We start from the raw sequence: 20,706 nt of genomic DNA, 5'->3' as shown, positions 1-20,706 counted from the left end.
ACTGTCTCTCCCAAGCAATGTATCAATCTTAGCCTTCCATGGTTAGAGCTACATGACCCCATCATCTCATTATCCAACCAACAAATTATCCAGTGGTCCAAACATTGCCATAAACACTTTTTCAAACATCAATTATCAGCCTAGCATCCACAACTGTTAAAAGCCCAGTGAATACCAGCACGATCACTTCCACCAGAGTACAAAGATCTTTAAGAATAATTTTCTAATTTTAAGGTAAGTGGTTTCCCTACCACAGACCCTATGACAGACTCTATGAAATGAGGGGGGGGTGGACTTCGACCCTACATTGATTATACGGATTATAAATCCAAATGTGTGGCAAAATTATTGTCCCAAATGAGCAAATGTCAGGCAATGTACATAGAGCCCTGAGAAGCAATAGCAGAAGAAAAAAATTTGAGCAAACTGTACTTCTTCTTCTTCTTCTTCTTCTTTCGGCTGCTCCCATTAGGGGTCGCCACAGCGGATCATCCGTCTCCATACCACCCTGTCCTCTACATCTGTCTCTTTCACACCAACTACCTGCATGTCTTCCCTCACCACATCCATGAACCTCCTCCTTGGCCTTCCTCTTTTCCTCCTACCTGGTGGCTCCATCTTCAGCATTTTTCTACCAATATAATTTGTGTCCCTTCTCTGCACATGTCCAAACCATCTCAATCTCGCCTCCCTCACCTTGTCACCAAAACATCCTACATGTGCTGTCCCTCTAATAAACTCATTTCTAATCTTGTCCATCCTCGTCATTCCCAACGAAAACCTTAACATCTTCAGCTCTGCTACCTCCAGCTCCCTCTCCTGTCTTTTACTCAATGCCACTGTCTCTAATCCATACAACATCGCAGGTCTCACCACAGTCCTATAAACTTTCCCTTTCATTCTTGCAGATACCCTACTATCACAAATCACTCCTGTCACTCTTCTCCACCCACTCCACCCTGCCTGCACTCTTTTCTTTACTTCTCTAACACACTCTCCATTACTTTGCACTGTTGACCCCAGGTACCTGAATTCCTCCACCTTCTCCACCTCTTCTCCCTGCAACCGCATCACTCCACTGCCCTCCCTCTCATTCACACACATGTACTCTGTCTTACTCCTACTGACTTTCATTCCCCTTCTCTCAAGTGCATATCTCCACCTCTCCAGGCTCTTCTCAACCTGCTCTCTACTCTCACCACAAATCACAATATCATCTGCAAACATCATAGTCCAGGGAGACTCCTGTCTGACCTCGTCCGTCAACCTGTCCATCACCACTGCAAACAGGAAAGGGCTCAGGGCCGATCCTTGATGCAGTCCAACCTTCACCCTGAACCAGTCTGCCGTACCTACTGCACACTTCACTGCCGTCACACTGTCCTCATACATGTCCTGCACCACCCTCACATACTTCTCTGACACACCTGACTTCCTCATACAATACCACAACTCCTCTCTCGGCACCCTGTCGTACGCTTTCTCTAAATCCACAAATACACAATGCAGCTCCTTCTGTCCTTCTCTATACTTCTCCATCAACATCCTCAAAGCAAATAAGGCATCTGTGGTGCTCTTCCTCGGCATGAAACCATACTGTTGCTCACAGATGGTCACCTCTTCTCTCAGCCTGGCTTCCACTACTCTTTCCCATAACTTCATGGTGTGACTGATCAACTTAATTCCCCTGTAGTTACTGCAGGTCTGCACATCTCCCTTATGTTTAAAGATCGGTACCAGCACACTCCTTCTCCATTCCTTAGGCATCCTCTCCCCTTCCAGAATCCTGTTAAACAATCTGGTTAAAAACTCCACTGCCATCTCTCCTAAACATCTCCACGCTTCTACCGGTATGTCATCTGGTCCAACCGACTTTCCATTCTTCATCCTCTTAATCGCTGCTCTCACTTCCTCCTTACTAATCCTATCTACATCCTGCTTCACCAACTCCACATTCTCCAACCTTCTCTCTCTCTGATTTTCCTCATTCATCAGCTGCTCAAAATACTCCCTCCATCTTCTCAACACACTCTCCTCATTAGTCAACACATTTCCCTCTCCATCCTTTATTGCTCTAACTTGCAGTACATCCTTCCCAGCTCGGTCCCTCTGCCTGGCCAATCGGTACAAATCCTTTTCTCCTTCCTTAGTGTCCAACCTCTTATACAGCTCCTCATATGCCTTTTCCTTGGCTTTTGCCACATCCCTTTTTACCTGCTGCCGCATCTCCTTGTACTCCTGCCTACTTTTCTCATCACTCTGTCGATCCCACTTCTGTTTTGCCAACCTCTTTCCCCTAATGCTCTCCTGCACTTCCTCATTCCACCACCACGTCTCCTTGTCTTGCTTTCTATTTCCAGATGTCACACCAAGTACTTTTCTAGCTGCCTCCCTCATCGCTCCTGCAGTAGTTGCCCAATCATCCGGCACCTCTTTACCACCACCAAGCCCCTGTCTGACCTCTTCCCTGAACCTCACACTACACTCTTCCTCCTTCAGTTTCCACCATCTTATTCTTCTTTCAAACCTTACTTTCCTCCTCTTCTTCTTCGCCTCCAAAACCATCCTACAGACCACCATCCGATGCTGTCTAGCTACACTGTCCCCCGCCAACACCTTACAGTCTCCAATCTCCTTCAGGTTGCATCTCCTACACAGAAGATAATCCACCTGTGTGCACCTTCCTCCACTCTTATACGTCACCCTATGATCCTCCTTCTTCTTAAAATACGTGTTCACCACTGCCATTTCCATCCTTTTAGCAAAATCTACCACCATCTGCCCTTCCACATTCCTCTCCTTGAAACCATACCTACCCATCACCTCCTCATCACCTCTGTTCCCTTCACCTACATGCCCATTAAAGTCTGCCCCAATCACCAATCGTTCTTTCCTAGGTACACCATCTACCACTTCATCTAATTCACTCCAGAATCTTATCTTCTCCTCCATCTCACAGCCAACTTGTGGAGCATAGGCACTGATGACATTTATCATCATCCCTTCAACCTCCACCTTCACGATCATCACCCTATCAGAAACTCTCTTCACCTCCACTACACTCTTACTGTACTCTTCCTTCAGAATCACCCCTACACCATTTCTCTTTCCATCCACACCATGATAAAACAGTTTAAACCCACCTCCAATGTTCCTGGCCTTACTCCCTTTCCACTTGGTCTCCTGAACACACAGCATATCTACCTTTCTCCTCTCCATCATATCAGCTATCTCTCTCCCTTTACCCATCATAGTACCAACATTTAAAGTACCAACCCGAACCTCTACTCTCCTACACTGCTCCTTTTCCCGCCGTCTCTGTAGACGTCTTCCTCCTCTCCTTCTCCTCCTTCGGCCAACAGTAGCCCAATTTCCACCGGTACCCTGTCGGCTAACGATACCAGTGGCGGTCGTTGTTAACCCGGGCTTTGACCGATCCGGTATGAAATTTTCATTTGTGATCCGCATATTTGATTTGGCACATGTTTTACGCTGGATGCCCTTCCTAACGCAACCCTCCCCATTTACCCGGGCTTGGGACCGGCACTAAGAGTGCACTGGCTTGTGCCCCCCTAATGGCTGGGTTGAGCAAACTGTACAATAACAGGAAATCTAAAATGTGACACAAACGTCTCAGTAAGTCCAGGAACAATTCACTGAGAGCACTGCTTCCCAAAAAGATGTTTAGAGTGGGTCTCTTATATTTATTGTGTGTGGGTGTGTGGGTGTAATTTGGAACACCTGTGCTCAATTAGTAGCGGGAGATGCAAAGTGGGGAAGTGTGTGTGTGTTCACTGTTTGCTGTTTGTGTCTGCCATATTGTGAGCTTGTGTTGGTTGCTGGAAACTTGAGTGCAACCTGACAAATGGTACTCAACGAATACAAGCCCCCTGGTTTACAGTTACACAGATGATACTCTTTGCCAATCATCTGACCATTTGCCTACTTCACATTTCTCAATTTTGCTTTGAACCTTTTTGTTTGCTACTTAGGTTAAAATAAAAACCAGGCAACATGCACTTGTATCTATCTGTCTTTTTTCCAACACTTCTCTGAAAGGGAAAGACAAGTACATTTCTGCAAAGAATCCTTGATGTTCTCACAGAGGGAGACTGGAGAATTCTGGAGAAGTCCTAGATCCAACCCTTTATGTGTGCATATGGGTTACAATGCAGGGAGTTGTATAAAAATCCCATAATAACTATAGGTTTACAAAAATATCTACAAGGTCCCTCAGATTTAAGCAGATTGCACTTTAGTTTTACAGGCAAATAAAATCTGTGAACCACTTTTTGCAACAGACTGCACTTGTGTTAAATGTAATGGTTAAAAAACAAGTACATCCAGTCATATTGTACTACTCATTTTGCCATGAGAACTTTCTTTATCTCTCTCAATTCTATTAAATTGATTCATAAAACCAATGTGAAAAAGAGACAGTTTGTTCACTGAGCTTTGATTTGCTAGTTATTAAAAGCTTTTTGTCCCCTCTCAGCTCTATGCTGTTATGATGCTGGCAAAGGACTAGACAATCGTTGTCAAGGAAACCAAGCAGAGCGCATAATGGCAGTCACCTCAATCGCTTCAAGTCAATTATGTTGTGATTTATAGGAGGCCTTTCCAAACCACACTTGGTAAAAAAATTTATAATTCTTATTTTTGCTTTAACAGCAAATTAAAACCTTAGCACTACATTATTATGTTTTGCCATATCAGGTACAACATACCTTTTAAATTAAATGTCTGCTAACACTACAAGTATTTGTTCATATTTGTTAATATCCTGCATATGTATACATACTTATTGTATACTGTGATTGTGTGTATACATACTGGTTATCATTATTAATATAGTTGGCATTCACACACACACACACACACACACACACACACACACACACACACACACACACACACACACACACACACACACACACACACACACAAAAATGATCTGTGATTTTCTGCCTAACTGTCTTTGGATTGAATCCACTGATTCAGAGCATTTGGTGTTAAACATCTCTTTTGGTGTGACTGGAGAGCGAGGACTGAAGATGGTGAGTGTTAATGTAACACTGATGGAACATGTCTTCTCTCCAGGCTGATGTACCCATCTGTACTGCTCCAATAAAGTAAATGACAGCTCTGCTGATTGAATTACAAAGAAGTCTTGATTAATATTATGAGGGAAAAAGGAAAGAAAAAGACAGAGAGATTATATAACCTCTGTCTTTGCATATTGCTGGGTTATTAAGCAAGCTAGTGGATGAGAGTGTGTACAGTACAGGTTGTGGAAAGACATACTTTCATCTGAGATCATCCACATGACATAAGCCTTAAAAATAAAATGCTCATTCTGTATAAGCACACAAAAAACTTGTGAAACTCCAGTGCCATCTGTCTTACTGATTGAATAAATACAATTGCAAACATTACTGTGTTCAGTAATTATGCAATACAGTTTTATTCAGTAACTACATTATATATTTTAGTTCTTTCTTTAAGGAATGTAATATAATGCTTTGTGACAACAACATTAAAAGGTGATAGCAGGCCTCTAATAAATGCGCACAAAACACAGCACATTCCTTGCACACTACCAGCTGGCTGGATATTTTTTGCACACTGCTAGTTGGGTGCTGAACGGACAGTACCTCTTCAGCACCTCTTCAACTTACCAAGTGGAGGGCGGGTTTTTACATGGCCTAGAGGCAGAAAAGAAGAAGAGAGCAATGACTGCATTGGGACTTCACCCTCACCCTAAAATGTTGCTGTGTTTTTTCTGTTTTCCAATTGCAGAGACTGGTGACAGAAACCCTCACCTCCTACACTGTGACGAGAGCTCTTTCCCAAAACACCCACAGGAAAATAGCAGAATCCAGTCTAGGCCAGACTTAGATATATGGTCCAGCAGGAGGACCGCACTAATGCAGGAGTGGAGGGGGGAGTATAACAACATTAACCTATACTCCTTCTTTTTTCACCAGGGAAACACAAGTGCAACTTCAGGCAGGAGCAGAAAGATACAAGAACTAAAGTACTATGGGGCAAGTGCTACAATTAAAAAAAGAAAATCAGTAGGCTGACTAGGCATTGCCCATAGCATGCTTTATTATAAAAGGAGAGTTCCTCTACTTTCACATCAAACAGCAGGGCCAATTGTGTATTGAGCAGGGCTCATTATTACCCCCTTTTTACAGGTGGCCATTATTATGTTATAGACACTTCCAAAGTGGTTCCAAAAATCTACTGTAGGGCAGTCTGAGATTACAGTTCCCAAATCAGATACCTCTCTCTAAAGTACCCCTTGCTAGAAATCTCTCTATTGTCCCTCTGTAGAAGATGGTTCCAAAGTGGCATTATTGGCTACACCTGTCTGGATTCTATGGTTTAATACAGTCCCTTCAACACAGAAATCCTTGACCCATATTGGGAAATTATAAATGATTAAACAAATAAAGCCCTTGGCAAGTACAGATGGTAAAAGTGTCCTGTGATCATACATTTGGAGCATCATGTTGTGTAGCAGCATTTAAGGCACAGATGATCATATATGCCAAAATTATTTCTTTTAACCAGATTACACCAGATTTTGCTTTTTTGGTTGTTTTTTTCCCATCTCATTAATTTGTAAAATGTGACCAATGGAATATTGCATCTCATTTTCAATTATCTTGCTTTAGTTCAAAATAAATAAAATATAAGCGAATGATTGGGTAGTTCAATGGGGTTGTAAACATTGGGATCAAGCTTGAATGAAAGTGGCAGTGCAATGCATTATCAAACATTTTGCAGTGTACACACTGCAAACAGTGTAAAAATCAGAAAAATGCAAGTAGTGCATAGGGAAAGTGGCAGCGCATAGGGATATAAATAGTGGATGGTAATGGTTTAACTACTCAAGTTCTGCTGTTGTAAAGTATTGTCCCAGCAAAGTGATGAGCAAAGTGATGAGCTGTTCTATGTTCTGTGTTCGTGGCTTCATCAATAGGTACTGAAGGAGATGCAGCTTATTTTCCAGAATGGCTGAAAGTATACTGTATTTTCTGTTCCACCACCAAAACCACCACCACCACCACCACCACCACAAAACTGCCTAGTGAGCAGCCAAAGACCAAACAAGTCTTCAGTATGTTCAGCTTTTTTTGCATTACAAGATCCGAAATTTCAAGATACTTTTCTGTTCTGGCAGCTACTGTAGCTGGTAGAATGAACATCCCCTTGATATCTAAAAAGCTGAGTTACTATAAGTCTTCAAACAACGTCTAAAGACCTATCTTTTCCAGAAGTACTTAAATTAGACCTCTTAAAAAAAACACTATATATAAGTTTTTAGACTGATGGAATTCTAAGTCTGTGACTTTTGTGAACCAGTTTTGGAATAAAGGCTTCAAAGCACCTTTGTAAATCTTGTAAGTTCTGATAAGGCTGATAAGGGTGTCTGGTGACTGGTCGAAGACCTCTAACACCTTGCTGCAAACATTAAAGTATATGAGATCCTTTAGATTGAAGGGTCTGCTCATCCCTTATCTATGCACAGCACATGAGTTGGCCTCAAGACCAGGTTTTGCCCAGACTGATGCCAAGATATCTAAATGTATTAACCAGCTTAATGTCCTGATCCATAATAGTCATAGGACTGATTGTGGTCATCTTTTTGTCTGCAGATGGCAAAGGGTTAGGGGAGGGAAGGTTTAAAGCAGAATTCCCTGTACTGCTTCAGTGTATTTGCTTATTTAAGTTATTAGTGCATTAAAAAAGTGGGCAAAATGTAATTTAGTATTGATCTATTAAAATTCCATTCAAACACAATTCAATATTCTGTTGTCTTCAAGTGTATCATTATTACTGCTACTACTGTAACTTTCTATTGAAATCTAATTCTCTCCTTTCTCAAATTCTTTCTTTCTATTTTTTCATTCTGCTACATCTGTCACAAACACAGACACACACACACACACACACACACACACACACACACACACACACACACACACACACACACACACACACAAAAACACATGAACACAAATCCCTCCACATGGCTGTCTGTGGGGATGGTGTCGATAGTGAAACAAGTTTGGTGCGCATCATCAAAATCCACCCACAGTGTTCCTATCCTGCACAGGTGGCCGGTCCCCATCAGACTCACACAACTATCTGAGTCACACATACACAGACACATACAAGCACACTATATCATTAATTATACAGACCTCAGGGTTATAAATATTTCTGCAACCTATCTATATTATGAGATCCTCACTGGTCTTAAAATGTGTTCATATGAGCTGATAGTGTTTAAAAAAAAGGTTAATTTACCATATCCAAACCCAGCAATAAATACAGCATATGCAGGTGATCTCTATTTATTTAATTGGTGTATTATATTTCATAGTGTGTCTCTGCAAAGTAATCTACAGTAAATTGATACAAGATGTGTATACGTCATCATAATATACAGCATCTCATGAGTGACTTTGAAAACCAGTCAAATCTAAGGAAAAATGATAAAAGGGAAATATTAGATTTGAACTTTGAACTTTAGTGTACTGACTAAAACAACCATTTAGAGATTCACTACATTTCCACAAGCCACTGCACCAAGTCACATGCTTATTTTTGCACCTGATTAGCGTTTCATGATCATTTGCACTTGTACTGAATAAATAACTCACTGTTCCCTACACTCTTTTACTTTTATTTGTTGTCTCATGCTGCAGTTGTTCTATCATTCTCAAGGGTTTATTTTTTTTTTTTTTACTAGGCTACTAATGGGTTAGTTAAAACATGTGATTTCATGATTTTTATCTTATCTGACTTAATTTTCACAAACACACCTGAGTTGAGCATTCGATACAAGCCATGGAGGTGTTACTAAACCCACATCAAAAAATATAAACTCTTAAAGAAAAAAGACAACCGTAATATATTACATACAGTATATTTCTAGTCACATAAAAAAATATATATTAAAGCCTCTGTATGGGTTTGCACAAGTTTTCAGGAAGAAGTGATAGTGAAAAAAAGTAGTATCACAGTATTTTAGCCCACATGTAACTGTGATTGTTAATGCTATGTGATTTTGACAATTATTAACTGATTTGGTGTGAAAGAAATAGAACCTTCATAAAGAATGGTTTCAAAAAGTCTAGCTTGTAGCAGGCTACCATTCCCTTGCTGGCTAAGACAGCTTGTTTGCCTATAATTCTCATTTTAACTACCTTCTTAGAAACCTAATAAAATGTCTGACAGATGGCTTTGAAACCATTATATAGTGGGATAATTCTCAAACTCTCTTTAATCCCAATTTACTCTCCTTGTGATAGTCTTAGATTGGATTCACATGGTCCTATTTTTACCTGCTGTCTCTAATATTATTAATCTCATTTTATGCCTTTGGTTAAAGTTTGACTTCTTAACAATGTCAGTGACAGTGGATAACCGAACCTTTTTTGTTATGTTTTAATTATGATTGTATATGATATATTCTATATGGCTAAGATTTTTGTGGATACCTGCTCAATATGCCCAATTTGTAATAGATTTTGGAGCATGGCTGTAGGTATCTGTGCTCACTGAGACACAAGGACATCAGTGAGGTCAGGCACTGATATTAGGAAGCATGAGATGACGTCTGCTTTCTAGTTAGTGTTCAGTGAGCTTAGCAACCTTGGCATGACTTGTCTCAATAGACCTCCTTTGTGTGCACTTTCAATATTGTGGCAACAGTTTGCGCTGGCATTGTGTTCGTGGAATTACATTTGACTCACATTAAATCCAAATAAATGAGCAGTTACTGGTCATGTTAAGATGCTGTTGCATTTCCTTTTCGTCTTGTAAACCCTTTGAAACCATGAACCCGCAAAAAAAGTTTTTTATGCTTGGTTGTCATATTTGTTTGAAGGAATATTATTGTGGTCCATCCTTTAGTGTTTGCAATAATTACAGCAGATCTGTAACATGGCAGAGAAAAACAATCAATGGCTTATAGTGAATGTAGTGGATTTAGCGCAACTGCTAAAATTCTAATTACAGACTTGATATACTAGTCCTTTATAAGGTGGACTGGTTGTGGTACAGAGATGCCAACTATTCTAATAGTAAATTAGAAAAAAAAAAGAAACACAGCCATCCTTTAACACGAGAGAATGTACTACCCCCTCATGTAGCTTCAGCAAAAAAAAAAAAACCCAAACAAACAAAACATTTCTGAGAGTTTGGTAGAATTATTTAAAGAAAAAACATAATCATGTAAATCAAGTGTAACATTCATGTAGGGGTGTAACGATGTGCATGGGAATGTGGGAGTCACATACTGGATATCAGTGGTTTATTAATTATCTGATACCATTGCAATGTTTGAACACCAGATGTTCCCCTGTCCAACCCACTGAGTTACAGAACCATATAGAGTGCACACTGACTGAAAGCTCTTCATCACAATGACTGACATGCTTTATAGGTTGTATGATTACACAATTATGTTATACCAGATAAAAAGTAATATGCATTGCCCAAGAAATTGAAAGCCAAATTTGGAGCTTATCATAATGTTTTATTCTTTGGAATCATTTAGACATTTATTTATTAAAGTTTTGTTTCCAAAAAAAATGATATCTCTGTTCCTAGCAATTTTTGCTTTGGTTTTAGTCATGAATTTAGAGACAGTAATATAAAGGAGTCTTTCAGTAGTAAATTTTCTTCGAAAATGTATTTTAAACATTGGGCAGATGCGGATGAATGCTGAAATCCATACCACTGTAAATCACATGATAATTGTGGTGTAATAAAAATTATGATTTCAAGACTTAGTTTAGGGGCCATTTTACTACAGAAACCCTACAGGTACTTGTAGTATATATATATCAGTCAGAATTATATACAGACATTATTTCACACACACACACACACACACACACACACACACACACACACACACACACACACAGGAAGAGAGAGAGAGAGACAGAGAGACAGAGAGAGAGAGAGAGAGAGAGAGAGAGAGAGAGAGAGAGACTCGCTCCAGAGAGAGACTCGCTCCTGCGCACAGCTTCCAGTTGAAGTTGAACTCGAATCTAGTTGGGAATATTTTATACATTTTCCCTTCATTAAGCCACTGCAAGGAACAGACGCGCCTAATCGAAGACAGCGGCATAACACACACAGGCTTCCATAGAAATCGGTAAGTGGTGTGAATGAGATCTTTCTGTTTACAGCTGAATATTTTTTTTTTCTTAGGCAATAACCATAGTTAAATCTCCACGCGCGCTTCAGCCTGTGTCTGTGTAACTGTGACGCACCATAGCCCACAATTTCGCTTTCATCTTTTCACTTCAATGCGCTAAAGTTATGGCGAATAATCGGAACTTCTTCTTTATGCCATGTCAATTTTTTTTTTCACAAGCAAAGGTTGCACACTATATTAACTTAGTAACACATTCGAAGATTGATAACAAATGACAACAGTGGGTTCGGTTCGGTTCGGTTCGATTCGATTACCTGGGAACTGTGGCATATTCGTATATACTCAGCCCAAAATCGATATACATACATCTAGCTTTTCATATGTGAAATATTATATGCAAACACAGTTTTATAGCCCTCCTGTAATGCAAGAAAACTAAGTTCTCTAGAGTTTATGTTAAATTCTAGACCAAAAAATAGGCCTATATTATGTGCTAGTTTGTATTGGACACTGTTTGGAATCTGTTGTTTGTGGGGGTTTTGTGTGTTTGTTTGTTTTTCAGTTTGAGATTTTCGGAAAAAGTAATGACCTACCTAAAAGGAAAATAAAAACTGTTTATGCATCCATTTATATATTTATAAAACTAGTTTTTAAGCCCTTGTCCTATTATATTAGGTTATTTGCACATTTGTGATGTTTTGTATACATATATGTATGCGTGTGTGTTTGTGTGTGTACAATGTTGTAGGAAAAGCTGCACACTATAGATTTAAAACAAAAAGACTAATGCTACAGTAGTTTTAATATCTGTACTTAAATATTCTTTTTTTCTTTCTTTTAAATTGTTTTATCATCTTACATTTTAGCAGAAAGGACTGGCATGGACACTGCTAGTATGGACAGAAAAACGGACACTCTATACAAAATGCTGTATTTTTTTTTATCCTGCCTGCTAAAAGACTTGTGCACAATAAGGTCTTCACTTTGTTGATGTTACCAGGCGCCCAGAGATGGTTCCCTCCCCATGATGGCCTTGAATTTTGGCTGTAACCATAGTGACAGTATTCAGATGTAGTCGTGCCTAATCTGTTGTTGTCCTCAACCTTCTTGTTTTTTGTTAAATGTATATTCTATGCTTTTAAGTAGTTCTAATAGCTCATACAGCTAGATAGAATGTGTAAAACTTGCAAATCTGGTAAAAACAAACAAAAAAAGTGCTGATGCAGCATTAACTCATTCATCATTTAGTTTCTGCATTATCCTGGTTATGGTTTCGGAGTCCATCCCAGGGATGGGATGCCAGTCGATCGCAGGACACCATGCACACACATTTACACAATTTAATGTCGCAAATCCACCTACTGGCATGTTTTTTTTGAGAGTTGGAAAGAAACCTGAAACACAGAAACTTCACATAGACAGTAACTCAAGCTCCGAATTGAAAAGGGTTTCCGGAGCTGTGAGGTAAAAAAAACACAACCTTCTGCACCACTGTGCGACGATGCTGCATTTAAAACGTCACACTAAAAATATTGTTTTGCAAAACGATACGTCTTTTGCTTATTGACTTCTCAGAAAAGAAAAAAACACGTTAATAAATGTTGAGGGATTGAACATCTTTGCAGTCTTTGCAGTATTTTTGCAGTCATTCCGAATAGCTAATGAATTCTGAGTGGTGCTTTATTTCTTCAGACTGTGCTCTTTCAAGCTTTCAAAACAAATTTTTATTAATAATAGTGTTATTTTATTTTTTGTGTATTTATTATTTGAATGGAGACCAGGTAAATCTCATTTAAATTTATAATGGGTATGGCTGCCACACGTCTCCCTCACACAGTAACTATTGAGGTTGAGACAGTGCGAGTTGGTTTTAATAACAGTAAAAGCCCAAACACATCCCATGGTTAACCTTTTGTGAAAGAAAAATAAATGAATGCAGCCTGATGCGATAATGATAATATAAAACAAAAGCAGCAGGTACTAAGCATTTCTGTGACTGAACCACAGAATATTCTATTCTACAGATCTATTATTTTATATCTGTGGTATATGGTTTAGAGGCAAAGAAAGTAAACAGAAAGCCATTTTTTTTCCACCTGGATCATGGGTAGTAAATGTAAAATGTCTTATGGTGACATGGAAGCAGAAAAAGGGGTATATAACTAAAAATTTATCTTATTAAATTGTATAAAGTCTGTTAGGAGAAGAAATCTTTACTGCAAAGATTTGTAGAGGAAAAATGAGAGGATAGTATCTATTCATCAGAACTGCATGTGCAATATGGTCAACTTGTTTCCATGCAAAGGCTAAGAAAAATAACAAAAATGTCTTTCTGATTTTTTTGTGGGATGCTGTGGTTTCAGTGATCTTTTTGAGATATATTTGAGTTGGAAATTCTCCTGCAACCAGGCAGACTCTTGGCTTCTCTGTCTCGCACAGAGTTGAACTATGAGAGTCTAAAACAACTCAAAATGTGCTGCTAGACTGTAGCCAGATGACTGTATGATGTCAGCTCTCGGGGGATTATTGTTAAAGATTACTAGGTAGTAATCTGCAGGTTAAATTGACTGTGATAGCTCCTTATTAATGTCGTGATCTATGGTCATGAGTAACTGCTAGAGAGTAAACAATATTTTTTGCTAGTTGTGTGGACTGCTATTTTGGATTTGTATAGACAACTATGAATATTACCATATAATTAATAAATATTTTAAAAACATTTCTTAATTGATTATACAATTTGAAAGCAACCATAGTGACATGCTATTACTTCTACAGTAACTTACAGAAAACGTAAAATGGATACGTGAGCTTGAAAGGGATTTCATAAAAATACTTGTTAACACTATTTCTAGTTATCAAGCTAACGCTTGTTGAATAGGTTCTGGGGGCGGAGCTTTGTGTTTGTGGGTGAGGATGTAAGTAGAAAAATTTGAACTAGTATTATAAAAAATACCTGCATGCATAAACTATATGGACAAGAGTTTGTGAACAGCTGACTGTAAGAATGTTATAAGAGGTGGAGGTCAGAGCTGTTTAGCAGGCCATTTAAGATCTTTCATTTCAACCCTTGTAAACCATAACTTCATGGAACTCATTTTGTGTACAGGAGAACTGTCATACTAGAACAGCTTTGGGTCTCTGAGTATAAGTGAAGGGAAAGTTTAATGCAACCATGTACAAAGACATGTTATGGAATTTTGTGCCACTTTGTGGTAACATTTTGGGGAAGAATCACAAGTGGCTGGAAAAGTCAGGTGTCTTAGTACTTGGCCATATATTGTGTAGGCATCTTCATCCTTTTTGTCATTATTACAATGCCTAGAGTTTGTCATGCTGTGGATTTAGTTAAAGCATGTTAAAGAGTTTACTGCTCTGTAAAATGTGGATATTAAATTCTAAACAAATTGCTATAGATTTCATCAGTACACAAATATCTTACAAAAAAAAAAAAAGTAATTCTCATTAAAAACTCTACATCCGACATGATCAAAAACCATGCCGGACATAGACCCAGTATCCAAGTCTGTGAAGAGTCAGTCATACAGAGTTCAGTCTTGACATTGTCTTGACAGTGTGGTCTAGACATTAAAAATACAAAATAGAATGCTGTTCATAATGTTTATAAACTTCATAATGGATAACAATTCCCATGCTGATACCCGTAAATGTACTGTGTGTGCGATACCCTGTAATAAACTGGTGTTATGTCCAGGATGTAGTCCAGCTTTGCTCACAGGATTTATGGAATAGGCTTATGATCTGTTACAATCCTGATTTAGATAATAGTTGAAATGGTAATATTTTCCATAAATTAATGTATGAATGCTGCAGTATTAAGTAATACCTGCAGTGTACAGTCAAGCTCGAGGACAAATCCCAGCTAAGTCATTTGCTGCTTCTAAAGCATTCGCAATATTCAAAAAAATTATATCAAGGCTTCTCTACTAGTCTGTAAATATAATAATAATAATAATAATAATAATAATAATAATAATATAGCTATTTGTTTGTCATTAATAGCCAGAACAATGAGATGTTTGCAGTTTTTAATCCTTCCATCTCCAACACACATATTAATAGGATTTGTTTGTGCTTCATGCCCATTGCTGGTGACATCATGTCCCTTACAGAACAGTTTGTTTGTGGCAGAGGTAGTGCCATTTACTTAATTCCAGTCATTAACAGGATGATGATTCACCATTTTGTTAAATTGCCAAGAAGTGCCTACTGTTGAATAGAGCAGCTGAAAAAAGAACCATTTGCTTCTTATTAATCATTGTCCTGTCAGCAAGAAATGCTCTTTAAAATGGTTGCTTCGTTCCTTTTTCAGATTTTGTGCTAATGCTTATAGTGTTAAATAAAGAGCTTTTGTTAAAGGATCGTGTGAAAGTTGATCTCTGCCGCATTTTTTAAAACGTCAGCATTGAAAATCGGCAGTGCATTTACATTTTCCCAACAGCCTTATGTAGTTACTTTAGTTTTTGGTGGAGGTTTTGAACTCCCATTGGTAAAGGTTATATACACTAAAAACAGGACACATAGTGCATTTTAGAATGAACTACTGGCAGAGTTTTTTATGTAGCCTGAATTAGTGATGTTGCTTTTGAATATGTCTTTAAACACAATCTGTAATAAAGCTTTGAACTGTTCCAATGACCTTTAATGATGTCTTTTTAATTAAGTACAAAAGAACACCAGAAAAGCAAAGGCATTTCAACACTTGCCTTTATCATCGGTTGTTCATAATTGCTGTTTATGTATGTGTGTTTTTGTTGTTTGAGTCACTGATTCATGTATAGAATTTACCTCCAGACTGCAAATTGATTGTGCGACTAGTGCGGCTTTACTTCTGATATGGGCTGTGTGGAGTGAACAAATAGCAAATCTCTGAAAATGAACAATTCGATGAAACATGCTCCCTTCTTTAAGTTGTTTGTTATTCATTAAGATTCATCACTTTAAGGAAACCCACACCAGGTCTTATTGCTTTGAGTTCTTGTTTAGTCTTTTTGAGTGGTTTTCTTTGTCTGGTCACACATTCGAAAATAATTAACTTATTTTTTGTGTTAAACAATTCATACACTTCAGTATTTTTTCCCTGTGTTTTGCAAAGTTTTACTTCTCCGTACTTGCAGTGTTGAACTTGATTTCATGTCCCTCTGGGTTTTGTTCTACTGGCAGATCGCATAATTTTGCCTGTTTTCGTTTCACCTTTAATAGCTTTCACCTTTATTCCTCTTCCAATGAAGATAACTGAAAAACCTTCACAAAGTCTATCTGCATGCAAAGTCTCCGACTCCCTGACATTAAACAAATAATATTTTCACTAATTCAGATGGTTTCTTATATAAATATGCCAAAAAAATCTATCTAGATGCAGACCATATAATAAAGTTTTCAAGAGACTTTCTCATAGACTACTTCCTATTCCTCCATCAAACTTCATGAGCACTTAAAGTTCTGCAGAAATATTGTCGCCACCTCAGGCGATGTACTGACCATGCTCATTAGTCTGGCTTCGGGTAGACTTGCATGACATGACGCATCACCAGATGGAGTTGGAAATGTTGATTTTGTAGCAGCATGAACAGAGAAGGCGGGTGAAATACTTATTAACATCTCCATTTCATATTCCTCTTTATAACCACCGCTTGATGGCCGTGCTGCTCGGGCTGCATCTACACATTTCGAATGAAAATTTCAGCACTGGTGAGATAATACATATTTTTTTAATATTGATTAGAGCTCTTAACTTACATACAAGGTCTGCACATAAATTTGTATCAGTTTAACTTTACTCCTGACTGCACGTGCTTATAATTTTCTCAATTTCTGACTACAAAGGCTTTTGGGAAACACTGCAAGACACTGCAGTTACAGTAAATACACAGCTATGATTTCGCCTTAGCTTATCACTGCTATGCCAATATGAACGATAACCACAAAATGGGATTTTTTTAATGATTAAGTGACTTTATAGGCACAATATGATTAAATGTTCCATCATTTTTGCTCCAGTAGGTGAAATAAATGCAACGAGGCAATACCTATTTAACACCATGTCAGCTAGCTAGTTATCTTGTAGCTAGTTCGTTGCATTATTTTGTGCCTCCACGTTATTCTTATTATTCTCATTGTTTGGATGAAATCAGCACCCTGTCTTTTTTTGGTGAGCTTTCTAAATTCTAAAAAATCATGATTGTCATGTTCACTAGTGATGTCACTAACAATACAGTACGGTTTTGTGGAATTTTGCACTTATAGAGAAGTGTGGTGAAGTGTGGTGGCACACCATGATATACCATATGACCAATCCGATTAGTGGACCAGAAATCTAGCATAGGAACATTTTGAGTATGATCCAAAGAATACTCATGCATATGGTTTACATGGGAACATCTTCCCAGAAGAATTAAAGTTATTATAACAGCAAATGGGACTAAGTATGAAATGGGATGATCAAAAAGCACATGCAAATTTTATAGTTGTGTGTCCACAAACGTTTGTCCATAGAAGTTTTTTTTGTATACTTTGGACTCCATGTCACTTAATATTCAGAGAAGACAGATATTAGCGTAATTTGTTTTTATTTAAAAACAAATACAAAGAAAAAACACTCGACCTGAACACGAAACAAGGACTACAACTTGAACGAAACACAACAGTGATCATAAAAAAAGACAATGAGTGCATGGTGAGACTAAATACATGTGTATAAGTAGTCATAACTGTAAAACAAGTGCAAAACAATCATGTGACATGAAATTAGGAGAAGCGGTGGCTGATGGGAAACATAGATCTGTGGTATACACCTCACACAGGCACATATCGGAATGGTATATACCCTGCTTTCATGAGGTGTGTCAGAAGCTGTATATTGAATAAATTCTGAACATGACCAATATTGTTCGCATACATTTGTCTAAACAGTTCTTAACCTTTGGACGCAAGAGAAACCATGTTTTATTTACCTGTATCATGCTCATTTGGATGAGAGCTCCTGGGAAAAAAAAAAATCTGCTTTTACTCATTTGGAATGTAGACATACTCTTCCTTTTCCACCCCCTTTGTTGCCTGGGAAACATGTGATTATGAGGCGGGTGCTTGTCTTTTAGCAACCCTTCTCGTCTTTTTCTCTTTTATCCCCACTTCCTTTTAAGATAGAAACATTTTCAACAAGAAACTGATCAAGTTCATTGACCAGCACTCCACCTCCTCCTCCTTCGAAACGCTAAACCATCTTCAGTGCCTCCTTGTGGTGTGGCATTTGGAATGGAGGGATGAGATTTGGAGTAGGAAAGTGTAAAAAAGTCCACAAATTGGCTAAGAGTTAGATGAGGAATTATTCATAAAGGCATGGACAGAGAAGCAAGCAAAACAAAAAACTAAAAAAATGAACAGATGGATACAAGTGGAAGTGACTTCACTTCTGCAGTTCTTTATCTGCATCTAAGAAGGCATCTGATTTGCTGTAGCTATTAATAGTGCAATTCCTGGTTCATTCATAGAAACGGCAGATTCCCAGGAGAAATCCAAATGAGATCAAAATTTTATTTTTTGTTGCGCATAGGGAGGAATGAGGATGAGTGGTATCATTCTGGAGATCGTCTACTTCCTTGGGCTCTGCAGTGTGACGTTAATGCACAACAAAGACACACACATGCACACAGGATTTTGTGGAATGTTTTTGGAAAAAACTTCCTCTAGCAATTTGTTTTTAGGGCATAATTTGGGAGTGTGTGTGTGTGTGTGTGTGTGTGTGTGTGTGTGTGTGTGTGTGTGTGTGTGTGTGTGTGTGTGTGTGTGTGTGTGGGAGGGGGTTGTTTATTCTCTATAATGAGATAACCCCACCCCCCCACTCCAACCACACACACACACACACACACACACACACACACACACACACACACACACACACACACACTGGCTGGTGGCTTTAAGCACTGTAGTGTATAGCTATGCTTATGTAGGGCTTGGTAACCAAGGCAACAAACAACATTTGAAACAGAATGATCAGGCTAGTCAGCTGGGCGTGAAGAGAAGTAAAGAGTGCTAATACACTAAAGTGAGCATACACACACACACACACACACACACACACACACCAATTACGAAATTCTGGGATCTTAAAAATTTGCATAGAAGTAAATTGGAAGGTAAGATATTTACAAAAGGGCTATTATGTGCCATGTTCCATATTGCAGTATATAGAGTTTATGAAGTGTCTCCACAATGTGCACTTGTTTGTTAAATAAAAATGACAATAATAAAATAAATAAATCAATAATAATCGATTGTAAATATAACTTATTACTATAAAAGAACCCTTTGTATTCTCTCTGCTGCTAAGTATTAAGTGCCTGTGTTGCATCAGTGTTGTGTGTATGTCATGGATGGAGGGCATGTCTAATCATAGAAGGAACATGGATGAATGAAACTTGAATGAAGCTGGGATTTTTTTTGTTTTATTTTGGTATTTCAACACATTTGTCATAGGACTTTTGTGTTTTGTTACAGACAAAAAATCAAGAATGTATTTGTTTATATTGGGGGTGCAATCATATGACAAGTGTATAGAATATTAATTGTATAATCCAAAAATATGACATTAGGTTGAACACTTTGTGTACAGTTTCACATATTGAAAAAAAAATGAACCATATTACATTGCAGTGCAAGTTCATTTGTTCAACTCTGTAGGAATGCCATTTTTTTAATAGGCATTTAGTCTTCATTATTTCAGGGGGCATGTGCTGCATGTTGTTTATTTTAACCTATAGTATGTTGATCGAGAATACCATTAAGATTTGCTTCTCATAATGCTTGCCTATTATGTTATAGAGCTGAGCTGATGCAGAGGTAATGTTTATGGTTTTAATCCGTACCATCTCTAGTGACCTCTTATGAAAATAGACAGCAACAATCAAAAAACATCAAGTTCTGATCAAGAAGCACAAGGTTTTTGGGCTTTGGCTCTGTCTTGAACCATCTGCAAGCTCACCACAGCTTGAGTTTGTTCGCCCTTTGAAGCTTTCCAAGGTTCCCGGCTGTCCGCCAGGCCTACTGTGGACATTGAAAATGCTTTATAGAAATCTTCTGTCAATATGTTGGGCTTTGCTTACAGACGTTTGTCTTGGTACAACAAAGAAAGACATAGATAAAAAAAAAAAAAAGAAAAGAAAAAATAATTTACTCTTTAATAGCACCTTTGGTTTTTTACCAATTAGTGAACAGTGTTTTATTTGATCTCATACTATTATTAAATAAGTAATAAAATAAATCTGTTGTAGCTTGCTAGCTGGTGTATTATGTGGTTGCTTCGATACTAGGGAACTCTTTTCTGAGTTCACTGCGAGACTGAGTGTTGTAATACATGCAGAGTGGATGTGTCCCTGATGGCATGCTCTTTGGTGAAGGCTGCATAGGAGCCAGTCATGCTTACGCCCCTGGCCATTAGAGGCAACGCGGCTTCATCTTGAGAACACTCATATAGGTAGAGAGAGGCTAAAGTTATG

General features: G+C 38.3%; 1 protein-coding gene and 1 long non-coding RNA gene across 6 annotated transcripts in view; one reads left to right on the top strand and one right to left on the bottom strand.

The window, feature by feature from the left end:
- LOC310722430 overlaps nucleotides 1-20,706 on the bottom strand; it is a 143,357-nt gene that overhangs the window by 73,987 nt on the left and 48,664 nt on the right. The window lies entirely within an intron of this gene.
- camkva (CaM kinase-like vesicle-associated a) overlaps nucleotides 10,819-20,706 on the top strand; it is a 32,599-nt gene continuing 22,711 nt past the window's right edge. The window contains exon 1 of one of the 5 annotated variants that reach the window (XM_083533763.1): nucleotides 10,819-11,185. Coding sequence is in view for 1 of the 5 variants with exons in the window: in XM_083533762.1 (XP_083389888.1) it covers nucleotides 16,846-16,900 (55 nt within the window). In the remaining 4 variants the exon portion in view is untranslated. Of the gene's footprint in view, nucleotides 11,186-16,796; nucleotides 16,901-20,706 lie in introns of those variants that run through there. The other 4 variants (XM_083533761.1, XM_083533767.1, XM_083533764.1 and 1 more) reach the window with 4 other exon arrangements.

The sequence above is a fragment of the Silurus aristotelis genome, assembly GCF_946808225.1.
Source record: "Silurus aristotelis genome assembly, chromosome: 2".
NCBI lineage: Eukaryota > Metazoa > Chordata > Actinopteri > Siluriformes > Siluridae > Silurus > Silurus aristotelis.
This window is presented reverse-complemented; position numbering and strand designations above follow the sequence as displayed.